Source organism: Metopolophium dirhodum, chromosome 5, assembly GCF_019925205.1.
Source record: "Metopolophium dirhodum isolate CAU chromosome 5, ASM1992520v1, whole genome shotgun sequence".
Taxonomy (NCBI): Eukaryota; Metazoa; Arthropoda; class Insecta; order Hemiptera; family Aphididae; genus Metopolophium; species Metopolophium dirhodum.
Genome location: NC_083564.1, coordinates 23,037,214 through 23,058,983, shown reverse-complemented (window position 1 = coordinate 23,058,983; position 21,770 = coordinate 23,037,214). Strand labels below are relative to the sequence as shown.

General features: G+C 34.7%; 1 protein-coding gene across 1 annotated transcript in view; it reads right to left on the bottom strand.

Moving 5' to 3' along the window:
* The window catches only part of LOC132945902 (palmitoleoyl-protein carboxylesterase NOTUM), a 31,913-nt gene extending 16,643 nt beyond the window's left edge, over positions 1-15,270 (bottom strand). The window contains exon 1 of the mRNA XM_061015715.1: positions 14,824-15,270. Coding sequence (XP_060871698.1) covers positions 14,824-14,838 — 15 coding nt within the window. The 5' untranslated portion in view covers positions 14,839-15,270. The remainder of the gene's footprint in view (positions 1-14,823) is intronic.
* Positions 15,271-21,770: the final 6,500 nt, after the last annotated feature.

Here is a 21,770-nt window from a genome sequence, read left to right as displayed (position 1 = left end):
CAGATCAAACATTCAAACGACGATAATGAATAATAATATAGTAGTCGTATATAATATAATATGTAGGTACTCCGAAGTGTATATTATAATAATATTATATGCAACGGATTTTTATTGTTCGGGACGAGCCCGGAGAACACGGGGTCGGCGCGTTTGGACGATTCGACGCGGTGCCCGTAAGCGCGGGTGGTTTTCGCCATCGCGTTTTGTCACGGTCCGTGATCCTCGAGGACATAGGCGCCTCCCCGCGGCGTGATCGCATTCGAAACGCCCGCACCGCAGAGCACCTCGGCCTCGGATACACGTATAATATTGTATTACGAAGACTTGCGCGGCGTGTCGAACAGACGACGGCGTGGGGTCGACGGCAATCGGGGACTGCGCTTCGAGCCGACAGTACCTATATTATATTATGTAGTTTATGTGCCCGGCCCGTCTCAAGTGCGACATCGGATTTAAAACGAAAACGGTCAACGCATGGCATATACCTACCCATGTGCACGACATCCGAAAATGCGTACACCCCGGACACTCGAGGTCACCCAAAATATTTGAGGGCACATTAGAAATCTGGAAATTGTTCGAGGGCCTTCGAAATCGCTAAAATCGGTAAACACCATATGAACAAAAAACGATAAATATCACAACACTATATATAATATATATAGGCAGTGCTATGCTGAACGTGTATTATCGGTTTTTACTTTTTTTTCTTGCTGCGGGCCGGATAAAATTTGTCCGCAGGCCACAATATGCATTATTTATATAGCAATAGGAATATATTCATCAAATAAAATCACAGTGCCTCACCTCGAACAACCCATTTCTCGCCTCCAGACCCTGTAACCCTGTCATTTCTGTGCACGATTCATGAATTACCTAATATATTTTATTCGTAAAATAATTATAATTAAATACTATATAATACTATATAAATACTATATTATTATAATGTAACAAAATAATATTAAAATCTTGTGTAGGGATTGAAATGGTTCGGGGAGAGTTCACCTCTCGTAACTCGTTAGCCACAGCACCCCCCCCTCCCCTCATACGTATATACACGGCTTAAACTTTTATTTTTGTTCGCACGCTGTCAAAGATAAAATTGGCGGGGTGCGTGAAAAAGGCTAAGTGCGTTTTAAGGGGACGCGGCTCTCAAGTGGGCCATGTCCAACGCGGCGCTATTTTCAAGACTGATTTCCAAAATCTATAAAATATGTGAACGCGCGTGGTATAATAATATCATATAGATGAACAATTCGTACGCATGGTTCATCTGCATATGGCGAGCATCGGACGAGAAGAAAGTCTTAGCCGGCGACGGCCGTCTTCCAGAGTACTATACGATACGTCGAGGTATACACACAAAGCGGAGAAGAGATTAAATCGATGACCGCGCGGTATACCAATATTATTATTGTATTACACGGCCGTTCTCGCACTTGCACGAATACGCCTATATCTCATGCGTCTTTTACGCATAATAAGTATAATAGGTACATTTTATATTTTTATTCTAAGACCATATAGTGACTATACTGTTATTATTATTATACTCACCCGAAAATGTATAATATATTATTATAAACGTGTAAAAACTAATAATAATATAATGTGGAAGTACACAAGTATCACGGTATACAGGGTGATCCACTAAACATGATCACCCCCTATTTTTTCATTTAATAATGTATATATTTTAATTCTGACCTTTGAAATTTTAAATAATTATTAATTTTTTTCCGTTTAATAATGAAGGTCCTGTGCTGATACAAAAATATACTTTTCAAACGAGAACTACCTTTTTTACGGTATATTACAGTCAAGTAAACGATTTTACCTATCTATTATTCAAATCAAAATTCGAACGAACGGTTTTTAACTTAATTAAAACGACGTATATACTAACGATACAATAGTTCTTAAAAATGGTTTTACTAAAATATAAAACAGAACACACGCGTATCGGATTTTTGGTATTTTGTTATACTCTGGCAGTTGTACGGTATTTGAAATTATTTGAGAATGTGACCCTCAAGTATATTTAAAAGCTTAAATATAATTAAATATTTAATGAAAAATGCGAGGGGTGAGCACTCTTGGTGAATCGCCCTGTATATATACATCGCCACTGCTACAGTCGACCGGAGAGAATGTCGATTTCACACTCTCCGTCGATCCCGCATGCACACATCCACCAACGACTTTGTATTTTTAAGCGCGCGCAACGACTGTACATGGGTATACACGAAGGTATATCCGGTGTTCGTTGGTATATACCATAAGTATACGGTAAACACACCTCGCGCGTACCTTTGTTCGTGTCTGTGTCCGTCGTGTACTCGTGTGACTTGCAGCACACCCGGTAACCGCGGTCCTGTATCAAACGGGACGGTATATCAGGTACATGCCGCGGCCATCGGTGTGGAAATTGCGGCGGACACGACTCCGGCGTATTTAAGTAGGCAACCATAAGACGTATATCGACGATCGTGACGTACATCTGAGGACCCGGTGGTTTTGATCTCGATCTCCGCGCTAGTAATCCGTACTCGGGTCACCGCGGGCGAGGGGTTTCGTGGGACATATTACATCGAAATCCGACGTATTTAGGTACATGTAATAATATTATTTAATACCTAAAGGTGTAGCGTGTATAGTGGCGCGACAAAGGCCAGGGCGTATCCCGCTATACACCACAGCGCGCGGTTATGACATATTATAATATTGTGTGAATAATATATATATAGGTACCGATAAAAGCGAGACGCGGTCACGTGTATTATACTGTTACATATAGTATTCTGTCGTTGGTATACGGTCCGCGATGATATTATATATTATTATACCGTCGATATAATAATATTGTAATATTATGTGACGTCGGCACCGGCGCGGCGTTTTATAATATTAAGCGCGAGGCGCATAAACGGTTCGATATAACATTTTATTATATATTATTATTATTATTATTATTATATTATATTATATAAATACAAAAGAATATAATGTGGGACGTGGGCATATTATATATATTATTATTATTATTCGTATGTACGGGAAGAAAATCTCCTTTTATATTATTGTGTGCGTGCGTGTGACGTGCAGGGTGCGATGGGAAAAAGAGCTGGAAAAAAAAAAACGGACGGCCGAGTATGAAAGAGAGAGAAATATAATGGTTAATATGATCGTCATATATATGTGCGGGTGTGTGTATGTGTGTGTGTGTGTGTGAAATTGAAAGAACAATAAATATACGCGCGCGCGCTCGCGCGCGTATGCGTACACCGTTGGCGGCGGCGGCAGCGGCCGCCGGCTCCTTTCGGACGTGCAAAATCACAATTGGTTCGCCGCCTTTGAATGCGTGCCGCCTATGTAAACAAAATACGAACGCGCCCGCAGGGGTCGCCGCGCGCCTTTGATGTTCCGCCGCCTGACAGCTGTGCCCTCCACGGTCCACACGCACACTGCAAGTATATATACCGTATATATATTACATAATATATATAATATTATATATATATAATATATATATGTATATACATAGGCTGTACTTGGCGTATGTGTGATGTGTATAAGTATATATATATATACATATGCATTATATGTATAACGCGCGCGCACAAGTACGACGTCCGAGCGTAAGCCGCGCGACCGGGACGACTGTTTTGCAATAATATAATATGTTATATTTAAAACTACGAAATGTGCGCGATGATAAACGCCGCCCCCGCGCGACCGGTGCGGCCGGCGACGAGCCGCGGGAAATCGTGGAAATGGGAAATCCGGTTTTATGAAATCACATTACGCAGCTCTGCGGGGAGTCATGATGACATAACTACAATATTCTGCCGTCCAATGCAGGTTCGATCGTCTTCTGCTGCAGCAGTCGTATACGCGGCGACCTATCAGTCCAAATCCGAACCCCTCGCGATTATATCCGCTGACAGTATATACACAAATGTTATATTACATTAAATCTGATCGAAAAATTATGTCATTCTTTGGTATGATTTCCAGATCCATTTAATCCGGCGAACTAATGGGGTAGATTATATGTATATACGCCGTATAGATGCTCCCATAAACGTGAATAGAGTCTAGAGATTTATATTAGGCCATGACGTTTTGTCCAATGTCTCAACAATATTATATTAATCAAATCATATTTGATATAGAAACATTAAAACAGTGTAGGTATTCCTATGTATAATTTCTTATATATTCAATAAATGTATAAAATAAAATTATAATAAAATCAATATAACTTTTATATAGTAATTGTATGGATAAATTAAAGACTAAATTTAATAAAAATATCTTTGGAAAAAATTACGTTGAATTCGATATTCTAAGCCCCCTCGTTAATTAGGCTTACGAATAATTTATAACACGCATACGCACACCTGCTCACATATAAATAACTGGCCTGTTCTGCATACACACACACACACACACACATATACATATACACATATATATTATGAGTTATAACGGAAACACCGATGAGTACCTATCATTGCAGATATTCGAAAAATGTTTCATCGAGAACCGCATGATGAAAAAAAAAAACCACGCGAGGAGAGACCTGTTGATGTTTCAATGTCGAAATTTTCTCGATAAAATCGGTTGTGCGTGCGTTGACGCGCACGCGCACGCTCGAGTGTGTGTGTGCATGTGTGTGTGCGTATGTGATGATGGACTCGGGCCAAACGCGAAATACTATATACGAAATAATAATCCGTCGGAATGTGCGGCACACAGAATCTCGCGTTGTGCGGCGCGACGTGTAACACGACGCCCGGGATTCGGCACGCGCAAAGGCGCGCGACCCTCGACGACCCGAAAACGATTATAATTATTATTATTGTTGTTAACGATCGCGGTCCTCCACGCACACGATATCGTGTCGATCGCGCGGGCGTTATTGATGTATACAACACACACACACACACACACACACACACACATTCATGCGGACCGCGTCAAACGAATATTTTCGGGAAACCGTTTCGAGCCGAGAACCCGTCAAAGCGGCCGCCGACAAAACCTTATTATAATACGTACGCGCGCGTATATGTATTATATATATTTTAACATATTTTACTGTACATATATATATATATATATTATACAATATACGTATACATATATGCATATATATTATATTATTATATATTACCTCGTGATATTATTATATCATTATATATATATATATATATATATATATATGGTTTAAACGCGGTCATCGGTGTAGCGAGCGCGGTTCAAAGTGGTTTGGAACAAGTGCGGCGGCGGAGAGGGGGGGTTGGATACGCAATATAATATTATGTTAATATCCGACGATTTCACTTCGAATGCGGCTATGTGATGATAGCTGATCCTGCTGCTCAACGCTTCCAACACTATAATATTATGTCTGTACGGTAAAATACCGCGACGCAGGTATCAACTCACATGGGTGATGGTGAGTAGGGGTGTGTGGTTAGTGGCAAAATGTAAAGCACGCACATATATTTTGACGGGGGGGATGAAATATCGACAGAAAAGTGGGGCGCGTGTAGTACGACAACCCTGCACGACTATTGTACCGTCGAACGCAATTTACAATATTATTATATCATATCAGTCGGACGGAATTATTATAATATATAATACTACCTCCAACGCGATCCACTGAACGTCTGCGAGTCTGAGAATTTCGAAAAGTAAATTTCCAGATAGCGCACAAATATGCAGTTCTGCTGCAGTCGTAAACGGAAGGTTTTTGTTGTTCTCCGATCGCGCGCACCGGTATATACCAGCTATACCTATTATTACTTATGTATAAAATATACCTGCACCGGGCTGCACACTATTATACCCAGGTGTACCCCTTTATAATTTAACACGCGGAATCGAAATATCATATTATGCGTTTCACACAATATTATGTATGTATTATACACCTATAGATAGATTATAATAGACATGCCGACTGCTGCAGTTATAAGAATAATAATAATAATAATAATAATAACAATAATAGTACATAATAGTAATATATATATATACATATAGAGAGAAGTATATACTTTAGTCTATAGCCGGTCGCCGCCGACAAGGAGCAAAAGAAAAAAAATCTCCACGGACAAAAAGCCCTCTCGCACGCATCGGCCGGTTCGTTTATACCGTCGCCGCCGCGCCGCCGCCTGGCCATACACACTTTCCGTTTCCCTCGGAGATTCGTATCGGCTCGGACGTACGGACGACGGTCATCAATCAGAATAAATAAATAATAATAATAATAATAATAAAAAAAACAGTCTAGGTAAGGTATTTTAACATTATTTTTATTATTATTATTATTACTAGTAATACGTATTAACCGTATACGCTACAATAACAGTCTCATATGCTATATAATAATATTATAACAGTACACCGTCATCGTCGTCGCCCTAGCGCCAAATTCTTGGTCTCGAAAAGTTCGTCTTCCCGAGAGTATATTACTATATTATGACCCTATATATTTATTATTATGTTATACGTTTTACGGTATTACTGGTACATTATATTATATGATTGCAGTAATATCGAACAAACTAAACAAATATCGATCGACGTGATTCATATAATAGTACGAGTTTTCTAAACGCCGTCTGCACCGTTTTATTAGGTATGATACGATAAAAAGTTATCAATCATTAAAAATGTACTGTGGGAAAAAATTCCTTTTCGTAGGTTATCATAAAGGAGTAGGAGCTACCGGTAGGAGCTGAAGCCGCGTAAAATATACATTGTTTACCATTTTTTTTCCTTCAAATCTCGACACGTATCTACAAATATTTACACAAACATTTCGTTTTTTCGAGTGGCTACTGCGACGAGGTCGTGGTTCAAACACAGATTTTTCCTAGTTAGTTTGTCGAACGCACATATTTGGTATAATAATATAGCTGTATGCATAACAGAAGTTATATATTTGTTAATTTTTTTTTTTTTAAATCCTCGTCGTCACTTCCGAATCGTACAGACGCAATTATAATTTATAATTAATAATAATCACGTATTAATGATATTATATTATATCTACTGCGTGCGATAAAATACACGCGTGTAGTTATTGTTATTGCATGGGGGTAAGTCATCCAACTCCTATGTCGGTAATAAATCCGGTACATGATTGATGTATTATACTGGTAAACCCATATATTTTTTATATAATATAATATATTGTCCGATCGTTTAATTTATTTTCAAACGGTTTTCGAATAGCACGAGTGGCGCGAAAAACAAAATAAAAATAATACACTTTGAACGCATTCTCGAAACGGTTTTGGTAGGTAAAACAAAGTACAAACCATAAATCGAATTACAATAATATTTTATGTAAAACCGAATGATATTATAATTGGTTGTTTGACTCGTGAGTGCGTTGTGCGTATATATATGCATACCAGTCGAGTCTATATATATATATATTTATATATTTTTTTATTATACACTGTAGAATAATAATGAGTGCGCGCGCGCTGGATCCGAACGCGTAACGTATATTATTAATTATCGTTCTGTTTACCTGATATTTATTATCGCGTGCGTTATTTACAACAAGTTCGTGTATTGTCTATGATATTTATATACATTTCTTTGATCTTTTACCTCGGGACGATCGCAGCCGAGTCTAACGCGCGTATACCTACTTCTATATAGGTGTATATTATACGTATTTGTGCGTATACCTACCTACTGACATTTTTTAAATAGTTTTTCGTACAACTATATCACACACGCCGATAGGATTGCTGCACCGTTAAATTTACGGTTAAAAAAAAAAAAAAATAACAATAATAAAACCTCCGACGAATTGTAGTAGGAAGATACGCGCGTGGTGCAGCTGCAGCAGTGTGTGTTCGCGTGGCGCGGCGGAAGGCGAAAACGTTTCCGTACAACAACAACAACAACAACAAGTAACAACAATATTGTATACCTATTGATTTATCCATAAACTTATGACTTATGTATATATATATAACACACAAACACGCACACACACACACAAACAACACACACACATACATACAAATGCCGATTAACAAACAATGTTGTCGATGCTTCGGCGAGATACGCGTCGGACGATCTAATAATATAATTGTTATTAATTATTATAATATATGTACTGGAGTCGCCGTGCCGTGGTGCGCTATAACGCATTATTAAAAAATATACGAGTAGGTAGGTATATTATACACCTATTATATTATATAGGTCTGCTAGTGTGTGTGTCTGTGTGTGTGTGTGTGTGTGTGTGTGTGTAGTATAGGTAGTATTCGCCGGACGAGATAAATAATAATTGTAACATTTCTTTTATATTTTACCGACGCCGATAATTACTCCAATTATGAAAAATTCCCCCGCCCTGCCATCGCGCACACCCGCCGCCCGACGTCCGCCCCTCGCCACTACGATATTATTTTTGTACACATTTCGTTCGATATAATATAACAATACTAATAATAATTATAATGGTAATAATTAATCATCGGCTGCAACGGCGGGCAACGTCCATTGTGAACAGCAGTGTGTAATAATACAATATTATGATTTTGCCGCCAACATCCGCCCGGCGGTTCGCCCGTCCGCCCTCCCTCGTCGTCGTCGTCGACAACACCGCTCGCGCTCGCGTTCGTTATTGTACTTTCTTCTCGGCGTATTTAATGAATGACGCGATATCATTTTCTCGTTCCCCCCGGGATGAAAAAAAAAATACTTGAAATAAACAACGATAAAACAAAAACGAAAAATGAAAAAAGCGGCTTTCATCGTATATATAGTGCAGTATATACTGTGTACGTGCACGCTGCAGCGAATAAATAAATAATACATTATATTGTATATATATATATATATCATGACGTTATAATGTTAGAAGAAAGAAAATCGTCTCTCATTGTGTTCCGATCTACTGATTAACACACTCGCACACGCACACGCCTGCAGACACGCTGCACATGCACACAAAACGTTACACATCCGCGGCCGACGACGACAATCGCGTCATTGTACAAATCGTGTACACGAACACAATATATAGAGATTGGTCATTTTATGTGATTAAGCGCATCCTGCACAGATGTGGGGATCTATTGCACGGATCACAGACAGACGTATATATATATATATATAATATGTAGTTGGCGTGTAACTGATAAGTATAATATAATATAATATTATTGTATTGTATTATAATATGAGGAAATATGGAGACGGTTATGCGCGGATTCAAGGCCTCGCAGCCTCTCCCTCGGGTTTCTCGATTGTTTCGTTACTACTAAATTGTACGTTACAACATAGAAAATATGCAAAACTCTGCTGTAGAGAGACGTGGCTGGTTTATAGTGCAGTCGGTTCGAATCGATTTTGAAGAAAATCACCATCAACACGTGTCGTAACCATGTGGTTATGAAACGGGGGCCCCTTTAAACTACACCATACATACGATAAGTTTTCCTGCTACGCCTGCACCGAGGAGGTATACGTATAGCGCGGCGGCGTTGGTGTTCGCGGTGTACCATCTATATTGTTTTGAACAGATTTAAAATCATTTCGACGACTCCGCAGCACCTGCAGCAGCAGGGCCGGTTCCCGCGGTGAAAAAGGTTCCACCGCCGATCTCGAAATCGGGAAACCTCCAAATATAGTCATGTGCGCGCGGCCTTAGAAACTGCGGCGACGACGACGATATAGTACCACCTGTATACGATGTATAGGTAAGCGGAGAAAAGAGCGAGCGGTCGGTGACTATACAGTAACGGCAGCACCGACAGCAGCAGCAGCGGCAGCCGGTCGGACGAACAGAACGGCGGCGGCGGCGGCGGCGGCGGCGGCGATGTCGGCTCACATCAAAGAAAATTTAGATCTCCCGCTAACCCCGCGGACGCGGAGGCTAATAGAGGACCCCCCGGACCCCGCGACACGCCCCCGCCCGGTGAACACACGCTGTCCGTCGTCTCATTACGCGTACACACACACGCGCGCGCGCGCAATACACAACTGACACAAACGAAAACCGAGGAAAACGCATCAGACACCACCGACGAAAAAAAATAATATTATTATTATGTGTTTGTGCGTGTACGTGGTATACGATATTATAATACCTGTGGAGTGGCGTCTGTAAAATTTATCAAATTTCATACAGCTACGGGTGGGTAATATGGGTAATATACGTGCAACTGAATATTTATACTCGATTATTGCGGCCCTTATTATAATATATTATTATGTAAACATTTAACGCGCATTCAGGCCTGGACAGTTGACGTAACCGATGAAGGTACGTCATGTAGCTATGTATATTATATTATTATGTATGTATTCGCAAGTCTGCAGTTTGGAAGTTTATATCGTAAGACTGCAACGTTGCACTCGCAGTCCGCGTCATATTATTACAATAAATAATATATTACATTATAGGATTATTATAACGACGTTTTTTTCAAGTCATCAAATCCAAAGAGAAAAAAATTACGATGGTTATTATAATACATTACCTATACCTATAATACACTGCACGAGAACAAGTTTCAATCCTTGATTGGGAATTTTGTATGTGTAAATTATTGTTCAATAAGCATCTCGGCTGTCGAGTATATACTTTTATAATAACCGAAGTTTCTATAATAACGAAATTAGTTTTCGGCCATACAATTAACGATGTAGCAAACGATTTATTTTTTTACCGTTTGATAATGCGCGTTACGACAAAATCTATATAATATTATCACATATTTTTGACACGGGGTTTTCGATTTCCATCAGGCTCGACAAACGTTTTCTCGGTCGGTTCTGTTATCGTACTTATACCATTTTATACCATATTGTATAGTTGGCAATTGGAGTATTTTGGTTTTGGATCCATTGCATTATAACGCTGCCGTTTCGAGCGCAATTGTTCATAAAATTCGCAATTGAGTCCTCGGATACTACGAATATATACGGTTTTGAAACAAAGTGCACAAATATTCGATTGCAATATTGTTTTAAAAATTATGTTATATATATATTACATGCATATTGGTGTGTTTACAGGGTGTTTAAAAACTACTGAAATTCGTATGCGTATATAATACTTTGGACAACACGGTTTTTATAATTTTTGGAACACATTACTGCATATAGTAACAAATAGTAATATAATACACGAAGAGTATACGGATGATGCAGTTTGAAGCCGTACGGGCGCAATAATATTTGGGAATTCACAATAAAAATCGAGTACCTCTGTTGTAGTTCTGTACCTATATGAAATTGTGGGCAGAAATCTTAGGTCGTCGAAGTTCACATCCGACTCGAGACGATAACGAATAATGACGACGACTGAGGAGACTATATAATAAAAGAACCATTATCGTGTATTTAATATAATAGACTCGTCGAAACAACAATCAGGTACATTATTATAATATACAACGATCTATACGTCAAAGTGTTTTCTGTGTCGCGGTAACTTATTGTAGTAAATATTAGTTGGGCGGACGGTGGCGCGCGTGTATATGGTTTTTCGACTTTCTACCGCGGTTGCCGGATTATAATAATAATAATAATAGTAATAGTAATAGTATTATAGTAATAATGATAATAATAATAATAATAACAATAATAACAATAATAATAATAATAATAATAATAATAATAATAACAACAATAATAAGTAGTAAAAAGGAAGAAGAGCGGCGGCGTTTGTGTGGCGTTGGCGCGTCGGATGTATCTGTTATCTTATATATGCGTGAGGCGTGCATGTGTGTGTGTGTCGGTGGCGGCGCTTTTGATCCCGAGCGCGTTGCCTCTGGCCCGAAAACCGGTTGACAGCGTGTGTGTGAGTGTGTGTTGTGTTAGCGGGGCCGGTTGGATACTTATATATAATATATATATATATATATATAAATAATATGTGTATTATACGACGGACGCGTATCTCCTCGGCCCCGGACATAATTTGTACCATGACGCGCGGCCCGGCGGCGGCGGTTCACCGTAAAGATTTTTATATATATATACATATAGATCTTTATATTTTATATAGATCTTAACTTATAAATGTATATACACGTGTGTGTGTGTGTGTATGTGTGTGTGTGTGTGTGTGTGTTATTATAATAATAATAATGTGTATGATACGAGCGTGCGGTGCTGCTGGCGGGCGCGACAAGCGGATTGTCGTCAAGAGTGCCGCGCGCGCGCGCCCGCGGTATCCCTGCGCATGATGTATTTCATATTATATGCCTATAAGTCGCTTTAACCGTCATCGTCCGTGTCTCATATATTATTATTATATTATTTATTATTATTTTCATTACAATGCCGCCCCTCTCGCGGCGCGTGTTAATTTCCTGAGAAAAACAGCGGCGAACGGATTTTTGGAGGGAAACGAACGCGCTTTTAGATTCCGCGCGACGCTTCGCGTTGAACGAAAAAACAGCATATTATACGAGCTGCAGGCGATACGCACCACGAGGGAGGGAGCAGAGGAGCGGAGTGAGAGAGAAAGAGCGAGTGCGCGCCGCACGCACTTCCGCCGGCCGCACGCACTTCCGCCGGCCGCCCGGAACCGGCGGCGCCCCGTCGCGGAGACGACGCCGCTGCCGACGCTTTGATATGACGCTTCTCCTTCGTCCGTCCCCCCGCCCGTCCATCCGTCGTATTACCGTTCCGTCACGACGTCCGCGGGATCTCTTTGAGACGCGCCAACGTTATTTTTAAAAAACAAAACCACTCTACATACCTAATAATAATAATAAAAATAATAATATATTAAAATAAGAGCAGTGTTGTACGCCGTCCCGATTTACCGGCTACGTACTAAAATATTGTACGTCATACGTGATCAATAATTTACCGAGTTATTGACGATAATACGGTTGTAATAATAATAATAATAATAATAAAATCACAAGTATATAATATTATAGGCATTGTATAATATATAATATAAGTAAAAGTATGCCATATCACGGCGGCGGCGCCGACTTCCCTACTCGTCTAAAAATGATTTACCTATATATTATTTTGATATATATTTTATACGCAGAAAAAAAATAACATTGCTCATAGGTATTAGGCACTATAAAATATTTTAAATTATCGTATTTTATATATCGCTGCGATCGGAATAATTAATGTTCGATATGATTCCAACAGGCATTACATAAAATACATATTATTTTTTTTATAATCACGCAATTACAGTATTCACAATGTTAAAAAGACTAAATAGTATAATATTACTATTACGTATAAGTAGGTAACTATTATGTAGAAGATCATAATCATTTTTTTTGGATGAATTTTCTTATGATTGTTTAGATTTTTGCACTAAATTAATTAATACATTTTTGTAAATAAAATGTTGTATTAATTACATTATCATGTAACTTTATTATCTGTATAATAATTATTTGTGTGCACTTACTTTATTATTATTCAAATGTAAACAAATACACAAAATCTAATTTCCATAGGGTGACAGATTTTCAATATTATATTGGTTAGAACAATTAATACTACGATATCAACAGTGGCGATTTGTAACTACAATTCGAATTGTGTAACTTTTGCATTACCATCTAGCAAAAGGATATTTTTTTTTATGTGGAATAAAATAATAATTTTTTTATGACATTCTATTAGTTACCTATTTATTTTTTATACTTACCTACCTACCTAAATATAGGTATTTCTATGTCTAAAATCATACCCAAAGATTATCCAACGACCTAAAAAGTTGTCAAAAAACATACATATACAATAACTATAGTACTAGATATACATGTATATTTTTCTTCATACCCTAAATTATAAATAATACAAAATCAAAAAAGAAACAATATTCATATTTTAACTAAAATTATCAGTATTCAATCTGTACGACATATATTTGTTGCACTAAATCAGAAAAATTATAAATAACTACTTTAATATACATAATAACTTATATATCTACTTTGAATTATAGTATGAGCATAAAAAAATGAAGTTGTAATTTTGAAAACAATTTTTATTTAAACAGAAGAATATTTTTACTATTGATAAAATATTCTTGTACAATGCAGGTATGAGAAAATTACATAAATACAATTTTTAATCATTTGTTAGCCGATTATTCTGACATTTTATGTCATCGCGTGCATAACATAAAATAATAATATACCTACAGATAAAATTAACAGTAAAAATCATAATTATTATGATTGCTGGGAATTTTATTGTTAACGTTTTAACAATATATAAAGAATAAGCATATTTTGCTATGATTGTCGGTTCTTTTTCTTTGTAATTGAAACAAATTTATAATTTCAGAACATGTTATTATAATTAAAGTTTTTTAAAACCACAGTTGTAATATTCTAATATACAAATAAGTAAAGAATGTCGAAAGAACACATAATAGCTGCAAGCATTTATAATTTAAAGCTATAGTTATCGTTCTTACAAATTGAATACAGACTAAAGTCAAATAATAAAAACAATCTTGAGAAAAAAAATATTAAAATCTATAATATTTATAGATTACCTAGTTATTTCTTAAATTTTTTCTTATCATTTCTTACAATACCTATCTTAGGTTTAAAAATTATAAACATCGAGCACCCCCTATTCGCTGTTCTAAAACGAAAATTAAAACCTAATCACAGGGTTCCCTCAAAATATAAACCCTAAACTTATTGCGGCTAATCGATCTCGCGGAAACGTATGCGATATTATGAGGGTATTCATGTCATGTCACAATGGGGCAAGTGTATAATATATGTAATAATTGTTATCAAATGAATTGCTTACTTGTGTGATATCCATGTGAAAGCGATGGTTCTCATTTAAGCATCCGGAAAACAGGCACGTGCTCGTGGCGTGTCGCAACGGTCAGGCGTAGTTGAAAATCGGAATATCTTCGGGATGAAAAAATAATAAAAAAACCGTAAACGACTCACTAATGTTATCGTACAGAATTATATTGAATCAAAGTTGACACAACAACTGTGTACGCGTCGCAAATCGTCGAATGTGAAAATAATAATAATAATGCAAGTGATGATAATAATAATAATAATAATAATATTATTATTATTATTAAATACGCGTGCAGTCGTAGCGATCAAGACAAAGTGAGAAAAGTCGCGATCGGTAAATTCAAATATGATATTATGTATTAACAATAATGTAATATGACGAATGGGTCGTGAACGCCAGCGGACCACTGGAACACGCGGACGTCTGGTTCGAACTGGTATACCGCGCGCGAGTGGTCATATGGGCGCGCGGAGTCTGTACACGAGACCTACCCCCTCCCCACCACGATCGACGTCATGTTGCGGCGGCGGCGTCGGCGGCAAATCCCTCTATTCATATATTATATTATATGGTGTATATAATAATATATATAGTATTATAGTGATATTGTACGTGTAAGTAGGCATATATATATATGTAATAATAATAATATTATAATACATAATATTATACAGATATATATACACACACACACACACACAACAAAAGACTTAACCCTGCGGACCGATTGCATTCATCGTCTTTAATATAATACTAGGGCTAGGGGGACGTCGGAGTAGATACACGATATTTGTAAGTGACTGCAATTTTTAATTTAATTAATATTTTTAATTTCATAATATTCACTTTTTCAAAAATCTGACGTAAGCTGAGCTCCGCGTGAAGCAATTTACTCTACAATTGTTCAATATAACTTCATCAGAATCTAGGTATAATATCGGATATATGTTTGTTTGTAACTTCATTAACGAACTTCCCAAGTGAGTTTAATAACTTTAAAAATTGAAAATTTCGCAACCCGTCTAGTTTTAATATAAATACCTAAGCAAGTGTAATGTTACTCAAGCAACTGAAATAGTTAAACTATAATTTTAAAAACATATTATATTCGAGAGTTTCATTGCTACCAAATAATAAATATCTTTTTAAAATTGTCTATATATAATGTTATGATATTATTATCAATAATTAAGCTAAGCACTTAAATCATTTATAAATGTATCGTATTTGGTTAATTTGTTCATTTTGATAATAGGTAGGTACTAGGTATTAGCATATTATATGTAAGCTGTTTTTTAAAATGTGATTTTATGTTATAAAATATTAATAAAATGGACCACACGAAGACCGGCCGGCCGATCGTGAGTGTTCCGATTTCCCGAAATGTCAATCCACCCTCGGTGGCCGCCTTAGATACGGATTAACCTTCTGCGAGAAAAATGCTGTTATTTTATGGTATGATGGGCTCAATAATAATATTTATACTATATTCCGTTTCCACGTGCAGGTTTTAGCTATAGCTCGCCGGCATCACTTAATTTGATTTTATACAATCGGCTACAGAATTTTGCACAATATTCTCTATCGTTACAACGGCATTAAATCAACATTTACCAAAAATAACCTTTTTATAGGTGAATAAAAAATAAAATACATTTAAATAATTTTGATCATGCACTTTCATTTTTGTTCATTACTATATTAAAAAGTTGTTTTGGTTCAATTTAGACATATATAATAAGTTTATGGACACTAAATCATATATCCAGACATAACACCCGTAAGGCTTAAGTAGGTACTCCAAGGCATACCAGAATATTTTGTTATTACAAAACTGAAGTTTTTCTGACAAAAAATACAAAGCAATGCAATGCAACGCAAAAAAAAAATTTAGCGATGACAGCTCAACTTCTTCACGTGCTCTTCACCCGAGTACTCTAAAGGGTTAACCAAAGAAAAATGTTTTGATGTTTGTTTAAAGTTTAATGATAGCATTTGCGTGAAAATATATAAGACCTGAATTATACCATCTATACGAGATTTCTTTAAATATCTTGTAAATTCATAATTTATTCCAAGATAGTCAAGAAAATCAAGAAAATATAAAATAGTTTTTTTATTTGGAAAAATTGATTTTTTTACGGTTCTTTGAATTTAATTGACGGCCGGTTAAATATGATAAATTGTCTTTTATAAAAATGATTTTAAATGTAATGTACTGATGTACTATTAAACGCGATCAGTAAAATGTTCATTGATGAATCGTTATGTCGTTTTAGTTGGATTTTTCGGTATAAAATTCGTTTCAGCAGTCATTATCTCGAAGAAATGGATTTCGTACATTATTGTATACCTATTACCTATTACTTATTAATTAATATTATTTTATTGTAACTCGATAATATTATAATATGCAATTCGAAATTTTCCGGTTCGTTAAAAAATATTAAATTGTTTTTTCATGTTTGTAATATCTGATCATCTGATTATTTACGTTTCAATGTCAAGTAACTACTGAATACTGATCGATGATTGTGATGGCAATCATATTACTTATGTCGTTATGTCTTATTATACATATTGTTATCCAACTGTATCAACTGTTAAAACAAAATTATATTTAATATTGTGCTGTAAAAATATTTAATATAATTTGTATTCTTTAGATAAAACATATACCTATATATCTATAGGCTACTGCATCGAGAATACTTAGTATTCTTATCTATGTCGATGGGCTACTGACGCCTACAACTATGTACTGTAAATAGTGTACTTACACTTTTACTGATATAGTAAACATACTTACATTATAATACTGCAACTTGAAAAGTTTTTACGATTGTTTAGTTTTGCTTTATCTTCTCGTAGATACTGTCTATTACTATTATTGTTTCAATTCGACCATTTACGATGGACTCAACTATATAGGTATTGGAAAAAATGTAATTTATATTTATATAATAGATAATTTTAATTTATCTATTTACCAATTTAATTAAATGAATTGAAAACTTTAAGAGGAATTATTAAAAAACTTAAAAATATTAAGATGATAACAAGTGTGTTACATAAGATGTAGAGTCTACACTTATGTCTGTCACTTATTTATTAAATGTAATTCTATTTTCATTAGTTATAGTTCTTACGTGTATATTTTTTTTATTAAAAGATAAAATAGTTTTGGCCAATCGGCATATGACAATAAATATTGACATATGACAATATTATGAGCCAATAATCAGAGCTCGTTTTATATCACACATATACACAGCAATGCTTTGTTAAGAGAACATGGTGTAAGGGGAGACACCTGATATTTAACTCTTGCTTGAATACTATATCGCTGAATTTCTTAAAAAAAACTCATAATTTAGATATTAAATATTTAAGTATAAGTTAAAGTTCCCAAGTCTTAAAATTGTTCACTTTAAATTATTTAAATTGCGTTATTTAATAAAAAAATATTTAAAAAAAAATTAATTTATTCTATCTTATATAGTATCTCATACCCACACATTTTGGTAAATAGAATGAGACAGAAAGATTTGATTCCTAACACATTTTTCTATACTCAGACATACTTTTATCTAATTATACAAAATACTGCAAAACGCATTTATTTAAATAAAAAATGAATATCATTAGAATTTCTAAAATAGGTAACAAAAATATCGGAATAATTTAGACATTTTCATTAGATAAGACTATAAGAGAGAGAAAAACAGAACAGCGATATTATGTCATATCAACTAATGTCACTAATCAGTGATTTCTTATTAAAAATCATTTATCTTATCGCGATAAAAACATATTCTAAAGTAATTTCGTAAAAATTATAATCAATGACTAGACTATGGAAGTATCGAGTTCTCCCATTTCTCCTCATGTACTCATCTTACCCCCATGTCCCCCTTTTTTTTTTTCAGTTTATAACCGACGACGCCGCGGGAACTGCTTTCGCATTACTTCCGCGACCCCCATGTCCCCTATCCTCCATATATAATTAAAATTCTAAAAAACAAATAATATAAATTTAAACTTAAAACATTTTTTTACTTTATTTTTATTTTTTTCCCGTAAATAATACAGACGTGGTATGGTGGTTTACCCCAGCTATACAGAATATATCTATATTTTCGGAGTTTTCTCTCTGTATATTATTGTAATAATATTTATAAACCATTTTCTATAATTTATTTTGTTATGTTCAAATCACGGTATATTTATATACCGTGGTTTAAATATTTGCCATACATACCGGTGAAAAATTCCAAATACATTATATCATTATATTATATTGGATAATAACCGTTCAAGATGAATTATGATGTTCCCTATGTTAATTTTACATAGAGCTGGGACAAGTGCAAACATTTTCATATCAATAATACACACACACATTATATACGACGACTAGTCGTGAAATTAAATTCATATGGAGGACGAATGAAATACACAAAGAATAAATTATTTAATTAAGTAGATAAGTACCTAACCTAATAAGTTATTAATTATGTTAATAATAACATATTATTAGTTATCACGCATTATAATATGATATTAACGAGTAGGTTTCAAATCGGTATAACCTCCTGATATACAAGTGGTCAGATTCGATTTATCACATGTAAACAAGCCAAATACGCTATTCGATTTACAAACAACACTATTTATGATCATTTAAAAGTAGGCACGATACATTATATACGCAATTACACGATTCTTCGATTTCAAGTGCATTAAAACACATAAATTTAGATATATATATGTATAGTATACGATATAAATATTGCTTATTGATTTTAGCACAAGACATTTACAATGCAGTTTAAAGAGTGCCACTTGAATAATTTTTTTTTTGTTTACTTTCGAAACGTGGGTTTTTGTTAAAAGGGTTTTTGCTTTTAAAATGATTGCATTGTTCGCTTTAAATGATGTTTGTTTATGACAACGGAACCCAAGTCCTAAATAAGCACTTTGGTCGCATTAATTTATACACTGAATACCAAATATTTTTGTTTGGACTTAAATACAGAAGACCTAAAATGTACGTACGATACATATTTTATATATCTATAGTAAATACATAAATAAAATACCTACCTATCTATTCTGTATTTGCTCTTATGGACTCTTATATAGGTACCTACCATTCAAGTTAACCGCTCTGTGCAAACTTGGCGTATGTACCCTCTGATTTTCCCGGATTAAAACACTGGCCGCATCTGCTCCTTGCCCTTTCAACATGAAGTATCCAAGTTTTCACCCTAGTGGCCCATTGCAGTTGCTATGCATTTCTGTTAAATTTGAAATAGTGTGGGCCATTTTTTGATTAATATCGGTCGGTTGTCGAGAAATTAAATTGTTGTTATATGAATAGTGGTTTTAAGATATTTTAATATTATACTGACTATATTTAGTTTATTTATATTTTATAATAAATTAATAAATATAATATGTGAATGTCTATGAAAAAATTTGTTAACATAGGTACCTACTTACCTACATTTTTCAAAATGTTATGGTCTTTGTAAGATTATTATATTTTACCGGATAAAACTAAAAATCCAATATTTTTTTGATACGATTTAAACATTTCACCTATCATATTTAATACATTAATACTTTTTTTGACAAATTTAATTAGCTTAAATAATATGTCATCGTTTAAGGACAAAATAAAACCAAACCTATACGAATCCATATGACCAGACATATCGAAGGACCTCATCCCCTTCCTCAAAGAGACTGGGCTGGAGAAAAAACATTATGCTTATAGTGTTATATTGTTATTAATAAAATATTTATTTTGTTATGAAGTGTATTTCATTGAAAACGGTACAATTGAACTATCTAATACATCACATAACAATACAGGGAACTGATTATGAAACGATAATGTATCAAATGTCGTTATATTATGTCGTTATAATAATTAATAGCAACTACAGATATTATGCTTTAAACGCAAATTTAATGAAAATAGTTTTATTTTTTCATTAGTTAAAAGACTCAACTTAGATACAAGTTTTTAATAATACACATTTAAATAATAATAATAATTCATTGTATCGAGTATCAACTATAATTTATTAATTTATTATTGACATGCAAATATTTTATTGCGAAATACTATAAAAAACTTACATGAGTAAACTTTGGTAAGTATAATTATAGAAAAGTTTAAAAAGTTCACGAAAATCTACAGATTGTACCTACACACCAGCTACATAATTCGTATAATAAACTCTGTACCAATTATGTATTATAATATTATATAGGTACGAAATGTTTTGATATTATTGTTTACGGTCATTCACAAATATTTTAAGATATTCAAGATAAGTTTGCTGAACATACGATAGGTGCATGATTTGTCTATTTAATTATAATTAATTTATATTATCATTATTTACAGACAAATGTTGTAAAAATGTAGATTTTTAGTAACAGTTCATTTTTGCTTACTCTAATTTTTGTGTTTTAGATCTTTGGAAATATTTTATCGACTATTTTCACGGTACTTACTATTATATAGGAAATATTGCATTGTGTTATCTCATCGTTCTGCAAATATATAATAATATATATATATTCCAGTATATATACGTGCGGTAATATCTATATACTCTGAAGGTATAGGGTGGGTCTATTTAAAGCGTCATCGCGATTAATATTATATTAGCAATATACGTTGAATGTTTGAAAAGATTTAAATATTATTATTGTATTTTACGCATAATACATATCGATTGTTCGTACATTACATTATGCATTTTGGTGGCGGTGTGACAGCGATAAACAATAATATTATATATATAGATATTATATTCTTTTATTATATTGATATACACACTGCCGCATCGGCGGCGGCCGTTTATTATAATACAATAATATAACAATACAAGATGATATTCGTCAACTGCAACAGGAAA